Raw genomic sequence first — 23849 nt, 5'->3', positions numbered from 1 at the left:
ATATTCTTGAATTTTAAGCTTAGTGTTTCCAAACCATTCTGTCACCCTGGTTCTTTTAATTTCCTCTCATATATTTCCATATATAGAATTCAGATGCTCCTGAAACTTTACTTCTGGTCTCAATCTTTCTCCACTCACAGAATGACAGGGTAGCTACCCAGCTGGCTGTGAGCATTCGTGTGCAAGGAGACAAACGTCTCACCAGCCTGCGCCGCTGCTGTCCCCTTACCCGCTATGATGCTTACAAGATGAGCCATGATGCATTTGCTGTTATCAAGAACTGTAATACGTCTGGAATCCAAACTGAATGGTGAGTTTTTTTTCTAGCTCATCTTCTTAGAAAAGACTTATGCCCTGTCTTAGCTCTAAAATTAGTGGGTATCCAGGCTCCTCCAGCAGGGATAGGCACTTTGTGACTCAGACTAGCAGTACCTATTACAGAGGGGAATGGTTATGCACTAAGGGAGAAAACACAGCAGCAACCTCAGGAACAAGGAAGCCCAGCTACAGCTTCTTTGCCTACATTTGATACATTACAGTTCCCAACGGTGGGTTAGAATGCAAAGTGAACCAGTACTATCTCTGCCTGTATCAGCTTGCTTTTGTCGGGGAAACGACCAGTTGCACTTGGAGAACAGAGCTCAGGTTTCCAGAATGCATTTGGGTACTTCTCTTTCAACTACTTGACTGTTCTATCTTAAAAGCATCTTTCTTGATTACGAAAGTGACCTATATTCATTGATAATTTCTATCTAACATCCCAACTCAGTTACAAGCCCCATTGGTATTGTACCAAATGTTATATTCATTAATAAATTTCACTTGTTGGTCATGAAATATAAGCCTCTTTTTGTTGGAGCATGTTCATTTTCTGTTCAGACATTAATGATTTCCTGGATTGGAATCCTTTAATTACTTATTTAATAGCCTGCTGCTATGTAAAAAATAAAGTATTCTAAATTCACAATGGAAATATAATTATGAGAGAAAGATAAATTGGTTGCTCACTCACAGATGTATATTGAAGATTATTTTAAAAAATCAAAATTTAATCACCTAAGTTATTGCTTATCTAAATATATTGGCACTACTATTATAGGTACAGATCTATATGATGAGGTCTCCAAAGTTGGAGTCTTTGTTCTTTACGTGGAATAATTTACTTAATTTTTATTTCTTGATAATATTTATTTTTAAACATTGAACAGTTTTATAGAACCAAATGACAATTGTGATACTATGTTCATTTGAAAACTTATAAATTGACACTATCACAAATACTACTCACGGATATGTGACATTTCTTGACAGGGAAGCATCAAAATTATCTAATTATAAGAATGTTCCAAAGCATGAAACCTGAGGATAGTGGGATACTTTCATAATTACTTTAAAATAGCATTTACCCTTACCTCATTGAGAAACCTGTATCTAAAAGCATGTTTCATTTTCTGAAATTCAGCTTTGAAAATTTGGGTTATTAGACATAATGAGGAACTTTATGACAGGAATTTCTACAAATGTTTCTAAGACTGGGATTGGTAACCAAAAGCAGTTGTGGCATTTCATTCTGCAGAAATTCCAGAATGGAAAGTCTGTCAGGATTAGGGTTAGGTAGTACCCCTGTTTAAAAACAAGAGAATGGCTAAGAGGGCTTTTTCAAGTCTTTCCCATCTAAATGTTCTAAAGTTTTTCTGTTGCCCTGAATAAAATTTCTTGCCCCAACCCTGAATTATAGCAGCTCTGCAGTGGTATCTTATAAAAACAGCAGCCGTCAGGAGGTGGGAGGTCATCAAGTCAGTGGTTCTCAAGATGCAGCATCAATTGTTAGAAACTCAAATTCTCTGTTCATCCCAGGTCTACTAATTCGATACATGTTAAATTTTGAGAACCACTGTAGTAAGGAATGATTTCTTCTTGTGGCAGAATCAGAATCCCAGTCATTGACTGAATCTTTCCTAAGCTCTGAAATAGTGACCTATTGCTAATCTTCTTATTCTTTTACTTTCTGTACAGGTCTCCCCCCCTCACAATGCTATGCCTCTGTGCTACCAAATTCTCTGCCTCTGCCCCTTCGTCTTGCACAGACATCACCATCTTCTTGAGCAGTGACCCAAGTTCTCTGCCAAAGGTGCCAGTTACCAGTTCAGAAGCTAACACCCAGGGAAGTGACCCAGGGGTGACAGCAACTAAGAAAGCAACCACCTCTCTGGAATCATTCTTCCAAAAAGCTGCAGAAAAACGGAAAGTCAAAGAAGCTTCGCTTTCATCTTTGACTGTTACCACTCAGGCCCCCACGAGCAATTCACCATCCAAGTCATTACCTTTCCAAACCAGTCGAACTACAGGAACGGAGTCCTTCTTCAAGCAGAAAAGTCTGCTTCTAAAACAGAAGCAGCTTAATAATTCTTCAGTTCCTTTCCCTCCACAAAATCCAAAGTCCAACTCTAAAGGGTTACCACATCATTTTCCAACAGAGTATCCAGATGGTGCCCCTGTTTGTGAAGGGGCGTTGAAGCTAGAATCCTCTAAACCAACTCCTGCAGAGATGGATTTGACCCAGAACAGCCCAAGCATGCTTGCTTCTTCAGCTTCCAAGGCTGCTCCAGGGGTGGCTCAGACGGCAACTACCACCTTAAGTGTTTTAGCCGCTGAGGACCAAGTGCCCTGTGAGAAATGTCGGTCCCTGTTACCAGTTTGGGACATGCCAGAACACATGGACTACCATTTTGCATTGGAGTTGCAGAAATCCTTTCTGCAGCCCTCAAACCCCCAGGTTGTTCCTGCCTTGTCTCCTCAAGGCAAAAGAAATCCCAAGAGCCCTTTGGCCTCCAGTAATAAACGGCCTAGGCCTGAGGGCATGCAGACATTGGAATCATTTTTTAAGCCATTAACACATTAATGTTGCCCTCAGGCTTGCTGTAGGATTTTAATATTTTATCTGTAACCTGGGAGACGGAAATATGTTCCTTTCTCAGGGAAAGCCATAATTTTATGAAAATTTTAATACAAAAATAATCCAGTTAGGTGCCAGATTAAGGTTCCTATCTCTTCACAGGCATAGATTCTAATCCCATTGCTGACAGAGATGTAAAAATTCATACTCTCATTGAGTTTTTAATCTTTAGAGTTTAGGGAGGCAGTGTCATACTGTAAAAAATATGTGGGCCTTGAAGCCTAAGAGACTGGTTCCAAACCTAGCTCTCTCTGCCTTACTGCAGTGATGGCTTTGAGCAAGTCACTTTTTTTACTTCCTCATCTGTAAAACTGAGATAATGCCTTACAGATTATTTTAATCTTCAACTTAGAGTTGGCACAGAAAATGAACTAAGTAAAAAACAAAAAGTTTAAAAAAAACAACAACTGCTCCCTAGTTTGGTGACAGGGGCAGTTTCCGATAATGCCTTGACCAGAATTCCGTATTTTCTGTTGGAGAATGTGAGGTGAAGAATCCCTAAAAAGTGCTGTAGTAACTAGAGTAGGGCAGGTTCTGTACATAAAAGCTACTCAATAAACGCTGAATCTCATACAGGTAAACCCTATTATAGCCTCAGTTCTAGCCCCTGGTTAGCCATTCTCTGCATTTTGTTCTAATGTAGAATGAGATTGCCACTGGCCAGTTCAGGAACTCTGTTTAGATTCGAGAAGTCCTAACCAAAACTAGATCATCTCTAGAACCTTGCTACTCTAAGTGTGACTTGAGGAATGGCAGCATCGGGATCACCTAGGAACTTGTTAGTAATAGTCTTCACCTCACCACTACTACTGAATCCAAATCTGCATATTAACAAGACTCCCCAGTGTATATCTTAAAGTTTGAGAAATAGTTATCTAGAAGATACCGACAGCCAGGTTTGTAGAGAACAATAACATTTCCTTAAACTCTAAAGCACAAATTTAAGAGGTGAGTGCTTGCACCTTTGTGGTTACTGGCATGTTCATCTCTTCCTTACTGAAGTATAAATATTTAGCTTAGGGTTTTAAATTGATTATTGTAGCTTTTTGCACTTGTCCATGTTTATAGTACTGTATTTTTAATGTCTGTTCTTATGTGTGAGAAGTCAGCTTTTTTGGCTTGAATTACACAAGGAACTCAACTGAAGATGAACTGAGTTGGTGGTGGTGGGTAGAGAGAATAGTGTACATCTCCTTCCTTCCATACATACACACAAACCAACTTTTAGCTTATTTATAAGTGGGGGGAGGAGTCTTGTATTTAGTTTGAAGAACAGGGGAGGGTATGAAAACCATTGGATCCAGCAGGAAATTATTTTTTCCTCCAAAAATATTTTCTACTTTTATGGTACTTGAATATCCAATAAAAGACAGTATTCACTGTGTACGTGGCCTTTTCCCTACTAGATTTGTAGCTTCTTAAAGGCAAGAATTCTTCACAGTGCCTTGCAAATCATAGGTGCTTGATATTCATTGGGTGAATGTATATAGTAAAAAACTTTAGATCTGATTACCAGAACTGGGACAAGAAGAATGTATTGTCCAGGTGCGGTGGCTCACACCTATAATCCTAGCACTTGGGGAGGCTGAGGTGGGAGGATTGCTTGAGGTCAGTTCAAGACCAGCCCGGGCAACATTGCAAGACCCCATCTATATAAAAAAAAGGAAAAATAGCCGAGCATGGTGGTGTGCGCTTGTAGTCCCAGCTACTCAGACACTTGGCTTAAACCCAGGATTTTGAGATTGCAGTGAGCTATGATGATGCCACTGCACTCCATCCAGCAAAGTATAAACTCCTTGGCAACCTGCCTTATACACATTTTTCTCTCCTTAAATGTTCCATTAATGTAGCAAAGTGGCTCAGTAATTCCTGGAGATGTCTCATTAAATGCTGGGATGTGATTTTCCAAAATTTCCTTTCTTAGTCCAGGATAAGTTAACAAACTGGATGAAGCATCCATCTCTTTTGGATGCTATTCAGATCAAGTTGAATAAATTTTTAACAGTTGGGTTGACTGGCATGAAGGAGTCATACAGAAAAAATAATGTGGTAGAAACTTAGGTTTTACTGGACTTCTAGAGGCCCAAACCGATAGAGTTTGGGGGTGAGGTGTGGGGAGTAGTAGATGACCAATAAAGACAGTAACATACCTTCTGTTTTCTTGGGAATACCAGCCCCGCCCCAACACACTGGCAATGAGTCTGTGGAGGCGACAGCAGACAGACATGCAAAGGTCAGTGCTGGGTGAAAGCTATAGTATCTTTTTGCTGAATGTAACCTTTCCTTCCTCACAGCTGTTTATCGGCAACTATACAGAAGGAAGTAAACAGCTCTTAGCTCCTAATACAGGAGTAAGTTCTTCAACCAGGGGCTTCTTAGTACCAAGTTAAACCAGTATATTTTAAAAAGCTGAGCCTGAGTGGTAGGGAAGTTATCACTTTAATACTCTACAGGCAGAATGCCACATAGGACCTTGGGCCACATTTACCACATTTCTTTTGCCAGATGCTTGTTCAAAATGTAGTCTCTGTGTTTTGCTGTTGACTTTATCCTTGGGCCCTATTTCTCTGTCCATAAGATATGTTAACAAGGAGTCTGAATGTGGAAACAGCAAGAGGGACTAAGGTTTGGCCAGGTGGCCCTCATGGCTCCAAGAATCTAATTTAGATTATATAAACCTGAAAAGTTTGAGGACCAGATTACCATTTGTCTCTAAATTCTCTTGAAGTAGTTAGCACTCTACTCTCCAAATCTCTGACAGGGCACAGAAGTGGGCTTCTTACCGTTGTGACACTAGCAAGTGACCAACTCCTCAAATACACGGTAGCTACTTATTTCAGCTGAAAAGGCCTCCGTTTCACTTCCTACTCTGCTCACTCAAAGAATTTACGGGCAGAATACTTTGTTACAATATTGGAACATTGATCCTGTGAAAGGAAGAGGAAAAGAAAAACGGCGGATGAGATACCAGATGGGTTCTTTCCACATTCAGGGCTCAGCAATGTTGGGGTTTCTCGTCTCTGATCTTGGAGAGGCACCTAGCCCTGGAAGGAAGCTGAGCCTGTGTCTTAAGCATAAGCACAGAGTATTCAATAAAACATTTTTATTCTGTACAATATATATGTGTATTTAAATATATATATACATATATATATATATGCAGAGAAACCTCAACCAACAAATCCCTGAGTCCATGGGAACCCAGGACACTAACAAAGGGAAAGGAGGGAGTCCATGCCTAAAGAGTAGGAAATATGGCAACATCTTTCCCTTTCCTCCTGGTTCCCTGCAACAGAGGGAAGGGATGGTCACTACAAATTACTAAAACAACAGAGGGCTTAGGTTGGAGCAGAAGGTGGGTGAGAGTCGCAGAATGGGGAACTGTGGTTCTGGGAAAGTAAAACATACTATTTGATCCAGCATGAAAGCCAACAGATGACTGCAGAGGAGAGGACGAGACTGATTGACATGCAGCTGACCTTTGGTATGCCAAGCCATAGCCTGGCAGCCCCACGCCTGGCCAGCACAACAAATAGCACCTGTGGGGCCTGTGAGAGGAGGAACTGGGAAAATGGCCCTTGAGTAAAGAAGGGAAGGGAGATAAAGCTGAGGAAGAGGCCTGAGGCCTCAGCACAGGATGGGAGCACTGCCATCACTGTCCCTGTGCCATTTCTTCAGCCCCTGGGCCACCACATGGCCAGGAGCAGATATCTTTTGTCCATAGTCAGGTAGAGTTGGGCAATTACATGGCCTTGAGAAGAGGTATAGAAAAAGGAGTGCTTTTGAGGGCCACCCCCAGTGGTGACAATTCCTGAAGTGCAGGGACCACACCAACAAAATACGCCCAGTCCTGATAGCGGGCCGAGGAATTGACAGTGGATGCAGTCAGCTCCAGCAGACAGGCCACAGGGTTGCCAGGCCAGGGTTGATGAGCCAACCAGGTGGGCACACAGCTTCTCAGCACTGCCCTGAATTCTGTCTTCTCCCTCAGGACAGCCCCTCCCTGGCCACACCAAGCTTGGCACCTCTCCAGAAAGGCAGCAGGGAGTAAGTCGCAGACAGCACCCCTCTCTCCTTAGCCTACTAACACACAGAGCCGCCAGTGGGTGGGGGCAGCATGGCCGAAAGTCACCTTATATATTGTAGGGACAGCAACAGAGCTGTCCAAGCCTGGAGGATTCAGAAGCCCATGTTGGCTTGGGCTTCTCCTGCTGTAATAGCTTGCACATCAGTGACATGGCCGATGCCCTTGGTGACACCCTCCCGGAACAGCAGTTTGGCGCCCACCTTCAGGTACTCTGGGTGTTTCAAGAAGCGGAAACGTACCACTGCCTTCTCCCCTGTCCGCAGCTTGTCCTGCAGCAGATAAGTGGTCACTGCCATGGCCAGTGCCTCCCATCCCATTCCCTACCAGTCTTGGCTCTCCACCCTCCGGGCTGCTATCCACCCTAAGTGGGGCTTTGTTCCCATTGTGGGATCAGGGAATTCTCTCTAAGTCTGGGGCCAGGCCTCCCTCCCTTAGGGAGGCAGGAGAATTCTGATTTTTTGCTGGAGAGATGGGAGCATGGCTGGGTCTCTCTCACCTTGGCATGGATCTTCTCCACCACTGCTGTCTGACGTACGTTGCCCACATGTACAGTCACCTGGAATCCTCGTCGGAAGGTGGTGGCATGAAACAGTAGGACTATCTCTGCCTCGAACACTGAGCAGATGGTAGGATTCATCTCGGGGCTCACCATCACCATGCCCTGGGGAGGCATAGCCCCCAGGCCCAGGAAGGGCAGGCCTAACATTAGACTTTCCCTCCCCAGCCACGCCCATGCCCTCTTATAGCTCCTGCATTTCCTCTTCCTCTATAAGACTCCAAACACAAAGACCGCAGAAGACAATACTCAAAACTCCCTCTTAAAAGGAATCCTTCTTTACCCACTTCCCATGTCCTCTCACCCTTCTAATGCTTTGTATTTTTAAGAGTCTTGGACACTCATGGTGCTCCACAGTGGTTCATATCTAGTGATCTGTGCCTCATGACTATTCTAAACCATTTTTATACACAGTCTGTGAAACTAGACCATAAGCTTCTTGGTTTCCTTTGAGTTTCTCTGAAGCACCTTAGATGGGTGCTGCTCATTCAGTAGCCGGTCTGCTAGGCAAATCTCTGTGTGTTCCCTCTCCAACCCACCCACCTCACCTTGCGAAGCAGAGCACGGTCAAAGTCCCCGAGGGCCAACGTAGCAGCCTGACCAGCTCGCAGCACACGACAGGCAGAGCGGTTGCGCTGGATGCTGCACACTCTCAGCTCCAGGAAGCAGCCATCATCCGTGGGGCCCACCACCAGCTGGTCCCCCTCACGGCAAATCCCACTGCAGCCCAGAGGGCAGGTGGCACAGTGTCAGCCTAGGTCCCTCTACCTACTACTCTGCTGGGGTCACCCACTGCATTCCTTCCCTTCTGGGATTGAGTCCCTCAAGTGGGGAAAAGGAACCCTAAATTCAGACTTGTAGTGGGGATGACTGCCCTGGTTCAGAGTCAGAAGGCTAATACCAGAAAAGGCCAGCAGTGATGGCTGGCAGAGAGGCACCTGCTGGTTTGACAACACTGAACACCTGATCCCTGAAGGGGCAGGTTTATCCCCTTGGGTTCCAGCCCCTGCTTTGGAAAGAATCTTAAGTGACCTCTCATTTCCCTACTTTGAGATGAAGTCAGTTGAATACACTCTGGTTTTCTTCCTGGTGCCCAATACCCACACTTCTCCCTCAGGGGCCTGGAGATTCCCAGCAAGCAGCAATAGTTTCTTCCCTCAAAAGCCAACAGACTAGACTTCTCCAGCTCTTTTTTTTTTTTTTTGAGACAGAGTCTCACTCTGTTGCCCGGGCTACAGTGCCATGTCATCAGCCTAGCTCACAGCAACCTCAAACTCCTGGGCTCAAGTGATCCTCCCGCCTCGGCCTCCCAGAGTGCTAGGATCACAGGCATGAGCCACTGCACCCAGCCTCTCCAGCTCTTTTGATAGTGAAAGCCTAGTCTGCAAAGAAGCACATCCTTCATATGGGCTCTGTTCAACTCCAGGGCCTCCTCTTTTGGGCCAGATGTCTCTGAGTGTACGGGTGAGGGCTGAGTGGAGTGGGTAGCAAGCAAGGCAATTCACCTGGAAAGTGTCCCTCCAACAACAGTCCCCACCTCTGGTACTGTATAGATTTCATCCACCTAAAGCCAAAGAAAACTCTATCAAAGGCCTGCCAAGCAGGGCTGGCAGGTCCAAAGTCTCTAAACAGACTCTAGGCTCAGTCAGAATGAGCCCCTCCCTGGTTCCCCAGCCTACTGGCTGTTTGGGTGGCCAACTACCTGGAACTCCGTCAGCTGCTGCATGAGTTCTTCCTGCTCTTTGCTGTTGGTGAGTGGTGGCAGGATATTCAGAAAGACTTTGAGGAGGTCCAGGCTCTCTCCAGACACACTGGACAGTGTGAAGATGGGGGTGACACTGTAGAGGGAGGCATGGAGTGGACAGATGAGGAAAGTCCTAACAGGAGGCAGAGGCCAGGACCCCATAGGTAAGTTTCGCTCTGGGCAGCTGGGGGCCTCTCTCCTGCCTGCTAATGGTTCGGGAACACTGGGTCCTCCGTGAGCGCTGCCAAGCAACATGGCACATGAAGCCCATCCCAAAGCTCAAGGGAGATGCCAAATGCCTGTATAGCACTTCATCCCTACGGTCCCAGGCATCAGCAAAGCTCCAGGTTGGCTCGGGGGAAGGGTCAAGCCCTTCAGCAGACTCCCTCCCATAATCCCAAGCTGAAAAACCCACAGAACTGAGCCAGAACTGGTCTGGCTCTGGTAGATGGGCCACCATACTCCTGGGCCCTGGGCCCTGTGGCAGCCTTCCTAGTAGATCAGGGTTTTAGGGTGAGGCAGGCTTACTTGGGTGACTGGGCAAACTGCTGGGCAGCAGTGACAGCATCATCCTCAGAGGTGACCAGCATGGGGACCTTGTGGCAGCCAGGCTGCTTGAGGACCCGCTCCAGCTGGCGTACTGTCCTCTCTACTGTGGTCTTGGCACACAGGTCCACCTTGCTGACCACGATGAAGAAGGGCACTTTCAGGGCCAAGGCCAGCCCCAGATGTTCCCGTGTGGTGCCAGCTGCCTCAGAGAAGGCAGGCAGGAGGCAGGAGAGAAGTGTGAGAAGGCAGAAGGGAGGAGAGGGAAGAAAAAGAGGGTTAGTCTGGCTCCTAGGTTTGAGGAGACCCAGGGCAGCAAAGAGTCAGCACCCCCCTTCAGCCCTGTCTGCCCCAATGCCTCATACCAATCCCAGTGTTGGCACTGACGAGGAGCAGGGCACAGTCAGGGCAGTATGAGGTGAGGCCAAAGATGGTGGTGTGTAGGTACTTGTGGTGGCCTGCCAGGTCGATGAAGGTGATCATCTTGGAGCTGCTCTCACAGATCTCTTCTGCTGTCCGTGAGTCGCTGTAATTCACCACCTGGCCCAGAGCCCAGGGCTCTCAGTGCCCCCTGCCAACCTCCCCAACCCTTTAAGAGTCGCCAGGACCTAAACCGACGACCCTGGGTGACCCTGACTCTTAACTGTGAACCCCATTTTCGATTTAATTCAGTTGATTCCCCATTTGTTTCCTAAGAGGGACAGAGCTTGTTCATAGTCCCCTCGGGGCCTTCATCTATATTATTCCAAAAAGTGTCCACACTCTGCCCCTGGCCTATGTCCTTCACCATTACCATCCCATCCTCAGAGTCTGGCCCCACTGGGTCCCGTTGATCCCATGCACCTCTCCCTTGCTGTTAAAGCCCAGGATCTCGAAGCTGATGCTGGATGTTCGGCCAGACTGAATCTCATGCAGGTGGCGGAAAAGGTTGAGCCGAGCCCGGCCCCGCCCATTGTCCAGCTCTCCCTGGGTCAGGACTCCAAGCAGAGTTGACTTCCCTGAGTCCACATTCCCCAGGACGGCCACACGGAGGTCTAGGAACTGTGGATGAATTGCTAGAGGTAAGGGTTCCAATCCCTCACCTCTCTCATTGGAAACTGGGTCAAGGGCAGTGAGGCGCTTTAGGGAGCAAATGATGAACTAGAAGCCCCCAGGATCCTGGGCCAGGGGACAGCCTCCCACCACAGGGCCCACCCAAGGGGTGTGGACATGACGGGGAAGGAAGGGTGTGAGTTCACCTGTTGGTTGTCAGGGACCTTTCGTACTAGCACCTCAGTGATCTTCCGGGGCATGTCGCTATCATAATCCACTTCTCGCTCTCGGAGAACGGTGATGTCTGCTCCAACCCTGTCATAGCAAGGCCACAGCTGCCATATCTCACCTGTACTCCCCCTATACCAGCCTGGCTCTGGACCAATGGCCTTCCTGTACCTCCCCTGCAGAGCTCCCAACACCTTACTGCATTTCCCACTGCCCTCCAATCTATCCCTCATCCACAGCTCCCTTTAAAACAAACGCACACATCTTAAGGAGCAAAAAAGCCCAGGTCCAATGAGGAGGGGACCACAACATGAGCCCTCCCACCTCAGCCCTTTATCAAGAGAAGGCAGCAAAAGGAAAGTCCCACCTTGGCCCCTTAGGCCCTAGGTGACTGGGTCTGTGTGGGCCTCCCGAGTGAGATAAAAGAGAATCGCAGGGGAAGGAGAAGCATACTTCTCTGCCATTCGGTGCAGGGTCTTGAGGGAGGCCCGCATCTCCTCCTCAGCCAGCCCCACCAGCAGCCCATTGTCCTCTACCCCAATCTGGTAGACGGCCTCACCGCGTCCCTCCTGGAGCCGCCACTTCATTTGTGTCACCAAGTGCTCAAAGCGGTACTGGGATGGATTCACCAGCTTCAGCTTAGGGCAGGTGGGGTATCACAAGGTGAAATCAGAGGTGTTCCTCCCAAACCCACATGGGCCCCACCTGTTCTGCTGCAAGGACCAGGGCTGTCCCTCTCCGCTTAAACCCTTCATCCCTAAGCCCCCTAACAGTGAGTCCCCCTTAAACAAAACAAGGTACAGAGCCCTTACCCTGAACCACAGCTCTAAACTGCTATAGATACGAAGGTGGAAGGATCTCAGAGAAATCACCCCATGCTGGCAAGGACAACCTACCCCATTCCCTGCTCCTTCTCACCCTAATACTCACTTGCCCCTCTCCACCCTAAGACTCACTTTATATTCGATGTTTCCATCTTCAGCCTGAAAAGAAACAGGGGGCAGTTACCACACTCTGTCCGGACCTAATCCCTACTTCCCCTTGATTCTCACTGGGGCCCAGGAAGCTAACTTAAGAAAGCAGGAAGCCCCAGTGGCACCTGCTTAGGCAAGTGGCTACCAAAGGTCAGTGGCAGACAAGCCCCTCTCTACTCAGCCCCAGTGTGACCTCTCTGAAGGCAAGGCCTACAAGGACACAGGCAGTCGCCCATTTAAGCCAGGAACAGAACCCAGAGTCCCTCCTTTTTTTGATTGGGCACAGCACATTCTTCCTAGATGCAAGATCACCCCTTCCTTCTCCCTCAGGCCTCATGTTCCCAGAAGTCTATGTCTCCTCTGTGTCCAGGCTACTGAGGCCTTTCTTTGCCACTGGTCTGGGAGACACCATTTCCTTCCTACCCACCCCTCTCAGCTGATGTCATCAAGAGTAAGAGGCTGCAAGAGGTTCTGGAAGAGGGCCAAAGGGTGAGCTCAGCACTGGTCACTATAAGTTTGATGACAGAGGAGCCCTAGGTGAGAGAGCAGCAGAGCTCCAAAGCTGGGCCTGACATGAACAGAAAAAACTCAGAAAATGGAATGAAGGAGACAGATTCCATAAACCAGACTCACTATGGCCTTTACCTTCTGTCTCCTAACCTGCATGCCTCAGTTGAGGTGAAATCCTGAGTCCGCCCCATGATCTATTCTACCTCCTCCAGGTGGTAGCACAGCATAGAAATACTCTGTTGCCTGAGCCTTCCCCTCTTGGGTGCAAAGGGATACGGGATTTGCCTGTTGTGCCATTCTGCATTTCTGCACTCCTCTCTGGCCATTTTATTTCTCCTCTTCCCTTCCTGTCATCATTCCATCCCTTTAAGGCCCTCTGGCTTCCAGGCCCTAACAGGTCTTTACCAATAATCTCCACCTCATTATGTGTAAGGGGGATCTTTTCCTATCAACAAAGAACTTCCGGCAACCTTTTTATCATTTTCCTGAAGATGGGGAATTAGGATGGTTGGCTTCAGAAATGTGGTATGAGGATGACAGTTTAGGCCAATGGTTCTCAAAGGATGGTCCCAGGACCAGCAGCATTAGCATCACATGGGAACTTGCAAGAAATGCAAATTCTCAGACCCACCCCTCTCTTACTGAATCAGAAATTCTAAGGGTGGGGCTGGCAATCCAGGTGATTCTGATACACGCTAAAGTTTGATGACCAATGGTTTAGGTTCTTCCCCTAGGTCCTCATTTCCTAAGAGGGACAAAGTCACAGTCATCCTCTGCCTTAAGGATAGACAGAACAGGTATGTGGAAGCTCTTCTCCACACACCTGTTCTTGCCCCTCAAAAGAAAGGCAAAGGGACAGAGAGGACTAAACCTCACTGTTCTCTGGGTGTGTGTGTACGCGAACTGAGGGATAGGGAGGGAACATATTGCTCTTTTCCCGGGTACTACCCTCCTCACTGTGGAACAAGTTTAGAAAAAGTGGTGGTTATTGTGCCTGCCTCCTCAACCGGGGATGCAGTCTCCCTTCCCCTGTCGCAGCACAGGAAAGGGTCGAGGTGTTCTACTCTGCTTTTCCCAAGGGTATGGAATCCCCTTTCCCCACTTCTCTTCTGGGGTCATCTAGATCAGAACAGGGGTCCTCCTCTTCACGCTTCCTTCCTGAGGTCCTGACACCGGAGGGGAGGTCCAGTCTCTGCCCCTTCTCCAGGGTGTCCCGGGACCGGAAGGAGGGGTTCATCTCCTGCGCCCCTCCTCCCTGGGGTCTTGACACCGGAAGGGGGGGATTAATTCTGTCTGTCCCGCCTCCCCGGAGTCTCAGGACCGGAAGGAGTGGTTTCTTCTCGCCCCGGCACTTCCCAGGTGCTCACCTCGGGGGGCAGGTACGGAGGGTTGTTGGCTTTGCCCCCTCTGTTTCTTCCGTTCTTCTTCTTCCCCTTCGGGCCCCCGCAGCCGCTGCTGCCGCCGGCCCCCCTAGCCTTGAGGGTTCCGCCTACGGCCGGGCCCCCTCCGGGCCGGCAGCAGCCGCCGAACAGCTCCGATACCCGCGAGTCCATCCGCCGCTGCCGCCAGCCCCCCGCCCGACCCCTCCCCCCCGCCACCGCTGCCGCCTCCGCCGCCGCCCCTGCTGCCACCGCCGCGTCGGGCCAGCCGGAGGAGAGCGGGGTGGGGCCCTGCGCAAGCCACGCCCCCACCTCCCCTGGCCTCCGGGTCGCGTCAGAAACAGCCGCGGAGCACCACGGGATATAGAGTCCCCAAGCCTGAGACCTTGCTCAAAAGAGCTAGTCGCCGCCCTACAACTCCCAGGAGGCATCGCGGCGCGAGGCGCCGCGGCTGTCTTCGGGGGCGTAGGCAAGCAGCGCGCCTTTGCGCGCAGAGGCTTGAGGGAGCTGTAGTTTGGTTCCCAGTCCCCGCGCTCTGAGCGGGTCTTTTTCTGGGGCTTGGGAGGGAAGGTTAGAGCCCCGCGGCTTGCGGTGGGGATGGTCACCAGCGGCGAAGGGCTTACTTCAGAATCGATCTTTGTGGACGCTCCTGGGTTTGGCCCCTTAACGCGGATCCTAGACAACAGGTTTGGGACCTGGAGAGCTGCAGAATTCAGGGCTGCTGGTCCCTCCAGCCTGCTGGCTCCGCCTCTGCCTCAGTTTCTTCCCCAATGGCCCGCGTGCCGTAGGGGTGAGTCAGGGCAAACGCCAGGGCGGAGGCGGATGGTGGTTAGCCTAATTACAGCTGTTATTGTTGCGATGATTATGCCACCTTTGCACAGTAGTTACTGCTTTATTACCAGGCTGGCACCGTCCGGGGGCTGGTTTTAGCAGCCGGAGGCATCGCTGTGGCCCAGACAGGAGGCCTTTAAACCGGCTTGCTCCCTGAGGGCTGCAAGGATGCCCAAAGCGAGTATTCCCACTCCCTTTTGTTTTGAAGCAGAACCAACCAGGGAGAACCTAGTTTGATTTTTTAAACAGCCAGAACTGTAGGAGGGGCCTGGCCCCACTTGGGGCGGGGCTGGGGCTCCAGTTACATCAACCACCGCGATGACTTGGGGAAGTGACCAGGAATAGAAACTTGGCCTAGGGCCTCAGGGGATTGTTGACTTTTGACTTTCTTGCCAAGCCTTCTCTGCTGCTCTTTAGGGCTCTTGCAGGCAGCAAAGAGTAAATACACTCAGCGACTTAAACCAGTACACAAAAACACCAGAAAGGCAGACTGGAGAAGTGGTTAGCATTGCTGGTCTGGGAGTCAGGACGCCAGGGTTCAATTCACAGCCCCATAGCTGTCTCATGACTCACTACTCAACAGTGTGTCCACCTGCCCTCTCTTCACCAACAGCTAAGATCTCATACACTGCCAAGAAATTAAACAGCTCTTCCCTCAGACCTCAGTTTTCCTTGGAAAACAAGAAACAGCAACAACGACTTACCTCTGGTGATCCCTTCAGGGGTTCAGACTTGGTGGAGTCCATGATTTCCTCACAGGGCCCACAAGGAGGGAAGCAGGTCTGCTGATCCTGTAGTTGCTGTCCACGTAGCATAACTTTCCAACACAGTGAGAGCAGAAGGACCCAAATCTGCAAAAGAGCCTAGCAGACCCTATGCCAATTATGAGGGTCTTCAGTGGTTGAAAGCTTATATGACTTTTCTTAGTTGTGCTGTCAAGGAAAAGGTTATGCTGCAGAGGTCAACTCCTAAACAGGGGCACAGGCCTGCAGGGAAACCAGGGAAACTGCTGCTCAGAAACTGAGACTAGAGAACTCAATGAGAGATTCAAGAAGGATGGGGACTGGAAGCGAGAGATAAAACCATTACCCCAACATTCTCACCATGACCAGCTATGGCCCTCTTGATAACCAGCGCCTACTGCACTTGACTGATAACACTTGTCCTTTCATTTACATGGATCTTTCAACAACCAACCTCAACACACACTTCACTTCATCCATCCCAGTCCTCTTGTATCCTAAGTGTAGAACTTCTTTTAAGAGATGAGAGGAGTTAACCTATTCTGATATCCCATTCTTGAACAACCTGGCCTACCACAGACAGGAGTGAAAGCTAGCAGAGGAGCAGGTCGAACAGGGATGTCTGTCCAGGAGGAGATCAGCATCCTGGGGGATGGAAGGTGGTATATGTGTTGAGTTTCCTGGAGGAGTTGTTTATCAGGTACCTATGAGGTGGTTGACTGTGGGATATATATATCATGGATGCAAACATACATGCCACATGCAAACATTTTTCCTGGTATGTAATGAGTCATTTATTTTTATGTATAGTATCTTTGCATAAGTTTTAAACTCAGACTTAATCTTTCCCTATGTGCTTTCTTGGTTTTGTGTCATACCTAAATCCAACTCCACTCCTAGATTATGAATTATTCTCTAATATTTTATTCTAGGAGTTTTGTGGTCTATTTTTATATTTAGATCTTTAATACACACCCTCCCTGGGAGACCTTATCTGCTCCTATGCTGATGACTCTCAAACATATATCTCTATTTCAACTGACATTCCTAAATTCACTGTCCTGTGGAGACATCAAACTTAATCTATGAAAAACTGAACTCTTCGCTTCTCCTTACCCCCCAATAAATTTGGTCCTCTTTTAGCATTCCCTCCTTCATTGAATGGCACAATGGGTCATACAGTTGCTGAAGTCAGAAACCTACTTGCTTTGTTTTTTTTTTTGAGACAGAGTCTCACTCTGTTGCCCAGGCTAGTGTGCCATGGCGTCAGCCTAGCTCACAGCAACCTCAAACTCCTGGGCTCAAGCGATCCTACTGTCTCAGACTCCCGAGCAGCTGGGACTACAGGCATGTGCCACCATGCCCGGCTAATTTTTTCTATATATTTTTAGTTGTCTAGCCAATTTCTTTGTATTTTTTTAGTAGAGATGGGGTCTCGCTCTTGCTCAGGCTGGTCTCGAACTCCTGAGCTCAAATGATCCACCCGCCTCGGCCTCCCAGAGTGCTAGCCTACTTGCTTTCTTGGCAGTCTCTTTCTATTCTCCTCCTTAGATCAACCCCCAAATTATGCTCACTGGATCTCCTAAATATCTCTAGGATTCACCCAGTTTTCTCCAGCCCACTGTGACTACCCTACTTTAGGCCTCTTTCACCATGCTCTTGGGTAATTGCAGTCGCTACCTCTAACTGGTATCCCTGCCTTCTCCCTTATCCTCTCTGTAATCCAATCTCTACACTACAGCCAGTGTAGAGATTAAATTTATAAGATGTAAATTTAATCATGTCACCCCCGCTACTTTTAAGCCTTTCAAAGCTTCCCCATCCCCCTGCAGGATCAAGTTCAAACTCTAACATGGCCTATACTATCCTGCCATGATCTGGCGCCTATCTGTCTATTACAAACTTAACTCTTTACAATATGAACTCTTTTCATTCCTTGAACAGAAGACGCTCTTGTCTCAAGGTCTCCAGGAGCACTAGGCCTTCCTTTTCACCTTGCTGATTTACTCATCCTACAGGTCATAGCTTCACATGTTTCTTTTGGGACCACCCCTTCCCATCCCTAACCTTTCTGAGTTGGGTGCCCCTGCTCTTTCCTTCCACAGCCCGTGCACCATCCCACTGTAATTCATCACATGGTATTTTATCTATAGGCAGTGAACCCCTTGAGGACAGGGCCCACACCTGGCTTGTTCACCACTGAGTCTCCAGCACCTAGGACAGGGCCTGGCATTAAGTAGGTGCACAGTGAGCAGTGAATGTAGGAGTGAATGGATGCGTGACGGCGGGTGTTTTCTGGAAGGCAGTGCTCAGTGACTGAGAACGTCTGGCTTCGCTGACGGGTAAAGGGTAGGCGTACCCGCGCAAGAGTGTTAAGGAAGGAACGCTAAACTCAAATCCCAACTCTGCCCAGCCCCCACCGCACTGCGGCGGCGTCCCTCCCACTTCCGGCTCGCCTGAGCCGGAAGTGGAGGAGCGGGCTTCCCAGGGTGCCTCGCGGAGTGTTTATTTTAACCGCACGCAGAAGAGAGAGGAGGTCGTGATGGCTGCACCGGAGCCGGAAGTGCTCTCTCCGGCCGCAGTCCCGGGTAAGGCGTGGGGTCCAGATTTCGGGGAGACCTGGGGACCTGTTTTTTCCCTACTGCCGCTCCCTCCAGTCATTTAGCCCTTGGCTCTCTTTCAAGCCCGTCTTCCCTGCCTCCCCGGTATCCCCTTTCCGGCTATCCCCGTGACTCCATTGCCGTGGGTCGAGTTGGTTCACTCTCTGTCATCCTTTCGGCGTTCTGGATCCCTCTCGACTATAATTTCGACTCATTTCCCCAGATCAGAGCTCGTCGCTTTCTGAGCGGAGCCTTAGTCACTGCCTCCGAAATCCCACCACTATCTTTTGGAGGGGGTTGTGTTTTTTTTTGTTGTTGTTGAAACGGGGTGTTGCTCTGTCGCCCCGTTTATAGTGCAAAGGCACGATCATAGCTCACTGCAACCTCAAACTCCTGGGCTCAAGCGATCTTAGTACTTCAGCCTCCCGAATAGCTGGGACTACAGGCGCGCTCCACCACGCCTGGCTTATTTTTTTCTGTTTTTTTGTAGAGACGGGGGTCTCGCTCTTGCTCAGCCTGGTCTCGAACTCCTGAGCTCAAGCAGTCCTCCTGCCTGGGCCTCCCAGAGTGCTAGGATTACAGGCGCGATCCTCCGCGCTTGTGCCCCACCCGCACTGTCTTGCTGTCACTTCAATTATCCTAGGCAACAGGGATCAGGAATGTCTTACCGGCTCGGCCCACGCAGGAGGTTGCAGAGGATATGTGCTTGTGACAGGATGTCCCCTTCGCAGTGGTAGCTGCTGTGGTGGCTACAGGGAATGAGAAGACTGACTTTGGCCTTTAGATTTTTCATTTTTCTCTCTTGTCCCTCTGTTCACCTACCAGATTTGGAGTGGTATGAGAAGTCAGAAGAAACTGACATCCCCCAGATAGAACTACTTGAAACTACCTCTACCCAGGAACCTCCCAACCCTTCGGAACCCTTTTGCTCAAGAGACTGCATGGTACCAGTGGTGTTTCCTGGGCCTGTGAGCCAGGAGGGCTGCTGTCGGTTTACTTGCGAACTTCTAAAGCATATCATGTACCAACGCCAGCAACTCCCTCTGCCCTATGAACAGCTTAAGCACTTCTATCGAAAAGCTTCTCCCCAGGTAGGCAAAGGCTTTGGGAGAAAGTTGGTGGAAAGACTTCGTGGCTTCTTAGATGTTAGGCAGGTAGAAAAGGGGTCTAAGAAATCTTCAGAGCCTGTCAGCCTAAGCAGCTGTAGTCATATTTTCCCCACTCTAATCTGTGATAGTCTAACCCTCCCAGCTTTTTCTCTTGTTCCCTCTTTCTGAAACTCCTACTGTGTGTTGCATTTGCACTTTAAGAACTGGCTCTTTAAATTTTAGTTTTTTTTCTCTTCAGGTTTTCATCTCTTTGGTTTTTTGTTCTACTTTCTGGGGGGACTTCCTTGACTTTATCCTAACACTTCTGTTAATTTTTTCTTTTTTGACAATCATATTCTTAAGAACACTTTCTTAAGAATGCATTCTTTTTAAATAACATCCTGTTGTTTCATGTCTGTATGAACTTCTCTTACCTGAATATGTTAATTATTGTATATTTGAACTTTTTCTTTGTTCTTTGCAGTGTTTCTGTTTCTTCTAGAATCGTTTTCCCATTTGTTTGTTTTGGTCTCTGACTTTAATGTTCATCATGTGTCTGGTGAACATTTAAGAATAAATCACTGCAAGCTCTGTGTGCATGCCTGGGTCTTACGGGCTGATAGACTTCACCATATGGAGACTGGATGGGAACCCGGTGGTCTCTTTGGGGGGAACTGGCCAAACATGGTATTGGAGTCTTCCCTCTGGGTGGGTGAGGAATTTGGCAGATGGTCTAAGCATCCTCACACAGGTTTTCATTCATTTCCTTCCATGTTCACTCTTGCCTTCTGCAGGGCCTATATCACCAATTACTAAACTTTTCTGGGGTTCTGTCATGTGAATTGGTTTGCTTCTCACGGGGGTCGCCTCTGTCATCACTTGGTATTCAGCTCTCTTAAATTCTTAACTCTTCCATCTTGTTTTACCTGTCTTCCAAAACTTTGTGGTTGCCTTTTGCCAGTATTGTCTATTCCATAGTTCTCTTTCCTCTTGGGAGTTATCTTTCCCTCCCTTCCCTCTTCCTTTCTTTCTTTTTTAATTTCTTTGATTTAGTAATACGTGAGATGGAAGCACAAAAAACCATGTGTTCAACTTGCTGTGTTTAACTGGAAAAACAACTCCAGAATCTTTTTTTTTTTTTTTTTTTTGAGACAGGATCTCACTCTCGCCCAGGCTGGAGTGCAGTGGCTCAATCATAGCTCACTGTAACCTCTAATTCCTGGGCTCGAGCTATCCTCCTGCCTCAGCTTCCCAAGTAGCTAGGACTACAGATGTGTGCCACCATGTCCAGCTAATTTTGAAATTTTTGGTAAAGATAGTGTCTTACTATGTTACCCAGGCTGGTTTCAAACTCCTGGGCTCAAGCGATACTCCTACCTTGACCTCCCAAAGTGTTGTGATTATAGGAGTGAGCCACCACGCCTGGCCCAGAATCATCTTTATTAGACCAAATAATCTTCATTCCTCTTATCACTCCCTGTACAGTAAAAACGTGTCACCTTCTGCCATGCCTCCATATCTCCTTGAATACTTTAGTTGCTTATATTTGGATGCCCTCTAGCTTCAGAACACTGTCTTTGCTGTTTTAAATGTAGGAGAATTATGGTTTTATATTATACAAAGAATATATTTTCCTTTTCAATATAAATAATGTCCTCTGATAAAACACAATATCTTGGCTATGGCAATTCCTTGAGATAGAAATCCACTCCTGTAAGTCTGTCTATACATCCCAGCAGAGTTCTTCAAAGGGCATTAGCTTCCCTCTACCTTGTCCTCCTCTCCTATCATTTTTTGTCCTCACAGGCAGAGGAGGTGGTGAGGAAGAAACCTCGGGCTGAGGTGAGCAGCAGGAAATGCCAACAAGCCCTGACAGAACTAGAGAGTGTCCTCAGCCACCTAGAGGGCCTCTTTGCACGCACACTAGTACCACGAGTGCTGATCCTCCTTGGGGGCAGTGCCCTATGCCCCAAGGAATTCTATGAACTGGACTTGTCCCGGCTGGCCCCCAACAGTGTGGACCAGAGCCTGAGCACAGCAGCTTGTTTGCGCCGTCTCTTCCGAGCCATTTTCATGGCCGATGCCTTTAGTGAGCTCCAGACTCCTCCGCTCATGGGCACCATCGTCATGGCACAGGGACACCGTGACTGTGGGGAAGATTGGTTTCGACCCAAGCTCAACTATCGAGTGCCTAGCCGGGGCCACAAACTGACGGTGACCCTGTCCTGTGGCAGACCTTCCATCCAGTCAACAGCCTGGGAGGATTACATTTGGTTCCAGGCACCAGTGACTCTTAAAGGCTTCCATGAGTGAACAAGGGTGCTGCTTCATCCTGGAAACATGATGGCTGAATTGTCTTTCTCCCTGTGGCACTTGAGTCACCCACCTCTTGCTTGGAGCTAGAGTTGCTTCCTAGTAAGAGAGGAGGGTTCTATCCCGGCTGTCTGCCTCCCCTCCTCAGACTTCCTGGTAGGCTAATAGTGTGTGACTGTAATAATCATTGTTGAACAGCATCTCTGAATCAAAGGCTGATTTTCCCAGAGGGTGCTGGGTCAGGTGTTTCTGTTAGGAGTTGGAAAGCAAAGATGGGTCCATTGACACTCCTGTGGAGGTGGCCCTTTTCTGCTTTTTGCTATGCCTTTCAGAATTTTTACCAGGGTCATAATGTGGGTGTGACTCATGAACTTAAATATAAAATAAATTCCTATTAAATTTTAATGAAAATTCTCATCACCAAGAAATAGAGGCAAATGATTTTAAATTAAAAAAATAAATTTTGAAAAAGAAAAACAAAAAAATTTCCTGAAATTCTTTTGACTTAAAGAGACTTTTTAGGCTTGAGGCTTGGGTATTTGGTCTTTCTCCCTGGACTCTTCTCTGCTTTAGAGCTTCTGTGACTTTTTACTAAGGGTTTTTCTCTTCATCAGCCCCAAGCCAGTCTGGGAAGTGACTTGGCCAAGGTAACATGTAGTGTGACAGCAGATTTGGGACTACAGTCCTCATCAGTGAACTTCTAGCCCAGCGTTCTTTCCTTACCACATCACTGATCTTTGTGACCCTTAAATTCTGTGTCCCACCAAAGCAGAAGTCACCTTTGATGTGGGCAAAATTCTGGTAAGGAACTTAGCTTACCAGGCCACTCAATGAGAGCCCAGTGATTTAGGGGAACAGTCTAGCTGTGTGCTTGGTCTCCAGTAAACTGAGCAGGTGTGCTGAAAGAATGGCAAGAGAGGAGCTCCTCGTAAGACTTTTCACCCTCAGAGAGAGAACAGGCTACAGCATGTTCAGCAGACGGTCACCTGTAGCTTTGAGTGTCATAGGTGCTGCTAGTGGTCAGTCAGGACGGGAGAAAGCTGCAGTATATCAGTCTTAATTAAAGTGATTATTGATTAAACTCATGCCACATGCCAGGCTTGGGGAGCTGAGGCCTGGAATGAGGTCCTGCAGCCCCCGCCAGCTCTTCTGGGGCCTAAATGGTCCTGGCCTGTTCTGCCCTTCAGATCTGAGAAGCAAATGTCAGGGGAAGGGGGATGAGAAAAGAAAACAGAGAGTCTTTGCAAAACCTGATTGAACGGTAGGCAGAAGCATCTAGGATTGTACTGGGATCCTGTGGGATTCCTTTCGTGAGGCCAGATGTTTCTTCTGGAGTTCTGCCCAGCCTGTCTCTACTATAGCTGTTTGATGGCTGCTGGCAGTTACTGTTGGCAAAATTGTCCTTAGGCAAAACCCTGCCCTGCTGCCTGTGGCTTGACACCGTCCTGACAACCAAGTGTTGATGCTCTTTATCCCTGGGGAAGAGGACACTTGCTCATTTTATGGAAGCAAATTGGAGAATCCTCACCTTGCTGGTATTGGACATAGATGTTTGTATTTATGTATGTATAAGTGGAGACAGTAGTACATACATTGCAAGGCTGTTAGATTAATGTATATAAAGTGCTTGACACATAAAATACATACTTGTTTAGTATATAACATATATACTATATTTTAAGCACTTAATACATTATCTAATCTTAACTTTGCAATGTATGTATTGTCCCCATTTTGTAGATAAGGCTTAGGGAGACTGAGTAACTTGCATAAGTGGTGAAACCTGGATTTCAATCTGGTCCACCTAGCTCCAGAGGCTGAGTACTCTACACTGCTGCAAATCCTGTGTGCTTTTGCTCTACAATACTTAAGCCAGGGTGTGCCCTGCCAAAGGTGTTAGCATTAGGAAGCTGCATGATCCCCCTCTCTGGCTTCAGATTCTGGTACCTGACGTGGAGACTGCCATTAATAAGTGGTGAATAAATACAGAATCAATGAAGACATCGAACTCTTTTCTGTGCTATGACCGCTTGAAATATATTTTACCAGCCAGAATTTTGATTGGTTTTCTGTCTGATGCTCTATCTTACAGAAGGGGAATTGGGCCATATCTCCTACTTAAGGAAAGGAAAGGCTGAAGGGGTCTGCCTAAAGGGAGTAGGGGAGTTGTGAACAAGGAAGTTACAAGTTTTTTGAGATGACACATGAAGCCAAGTCAACTCCCTGAAATACTAATTTTAAAAGCCTTCATAGGCCGGGCGC

General features: G+C 48.0%; 3 protein-coding genes across 4 annotated transcripts in view; 2 read left to right on the top strand and 1 right to left on the bottom strand.

Moving 5' to 3' along the window:
• POLH (polymerase (DNA directed), eta) overlaps window positions 1–2913 on the top strand; it is a 48818-nt gene extending 45905 nt beyond the window's left edge. For both annotated transcript variants that reach the window (XM_012640870.1, XM_012640871.1), the window contains 2 exons: window positions 141–310; window positions 2017–2913. In XM_012640870.1, coding sequence (XP_012496324.1) covers window positions 141–310; window positions 2017–2902 — 1056 coding nt within the window. In that variant the 3' untranslated portion in view covers window positions 2903–2913. The remainder of the gene's footprint in view (window positions 1–140; window positions 311–2016) is intronic.
• Window positions 2914–6031: 3118 nt separating this feature from the next.
• GTPBP2 (GTP binding protein 2) lies at window positions 6032–14267 on the bottom strand. Its single transcript, XM_012640869.1, has 12 exons — window positions 14001–14267; window positions 12106–12132; window positions 11603–11787; window positions 11128–11236; window positions 10733–10930; window positions 10255–10429; window positions 9872–10091; window positions 9302–9437; window positions 9105–9163; window positions 8148–8319; window positions 7540–7704; window positions 6032–7312 (listed from the first exon to the last, which is right to left on the bottom strand). Exons 1-12 carry the CDS (start codon window positions 14184–14186, stop codon window positions 7136–7138), a joined length of 1809 nt encoding a protein of 602 aa, XP_012496323.1. The 5' UTR covers window positions 14187–14267; the 3' UTR covers window positions 6032–7135.
• A 3815-nt stretch (window positions 14268–18082) lies between these two features.
• Window positions 18083–21990, top strand: MAD2L1BP (MAD2L1 binding protein). Its single transcript, XM_012640868.1, has 3 exons — window positions 18083–18174; window positions 19012–19277; window positions 21081–21990. The coding sequence occupies exons 1-3, from the start codon at window positions 18129–18131 to the stop codon at window positions 21585–21587; spliced, it is 819 nt and encodes a 272-aa protein (XP_012496322.1). The 5' UTR covers window positions 18083–18128; the 3' UTR covers window positions 21588–21990.
• The last annotated feature ends 1859 nt before the right edge of the window (window positions 21991–23849 follow it).

The sequence above is a fragment of the Propithecus coquereli genome, unplaced genomic scaffold (assembly GCF_000956105.1).
Source record: "Propithecus coquereli isolate 6110/MARCELLA unplaced genomic scaffold, Pcoq_1.0 Scaffold158, whole genome shotgun sequence".
NCBI classification, from domain to species: Eukaryota; Metazoa; Chordata; class Mammalia; order Primates; family Indriidae; genus Propithecus; species Propithecus coquereli.
Note: the sequence above shows the minus strand (reverse complement) of the source record. Positions and strands in the feature narration are given on the sequence as shown.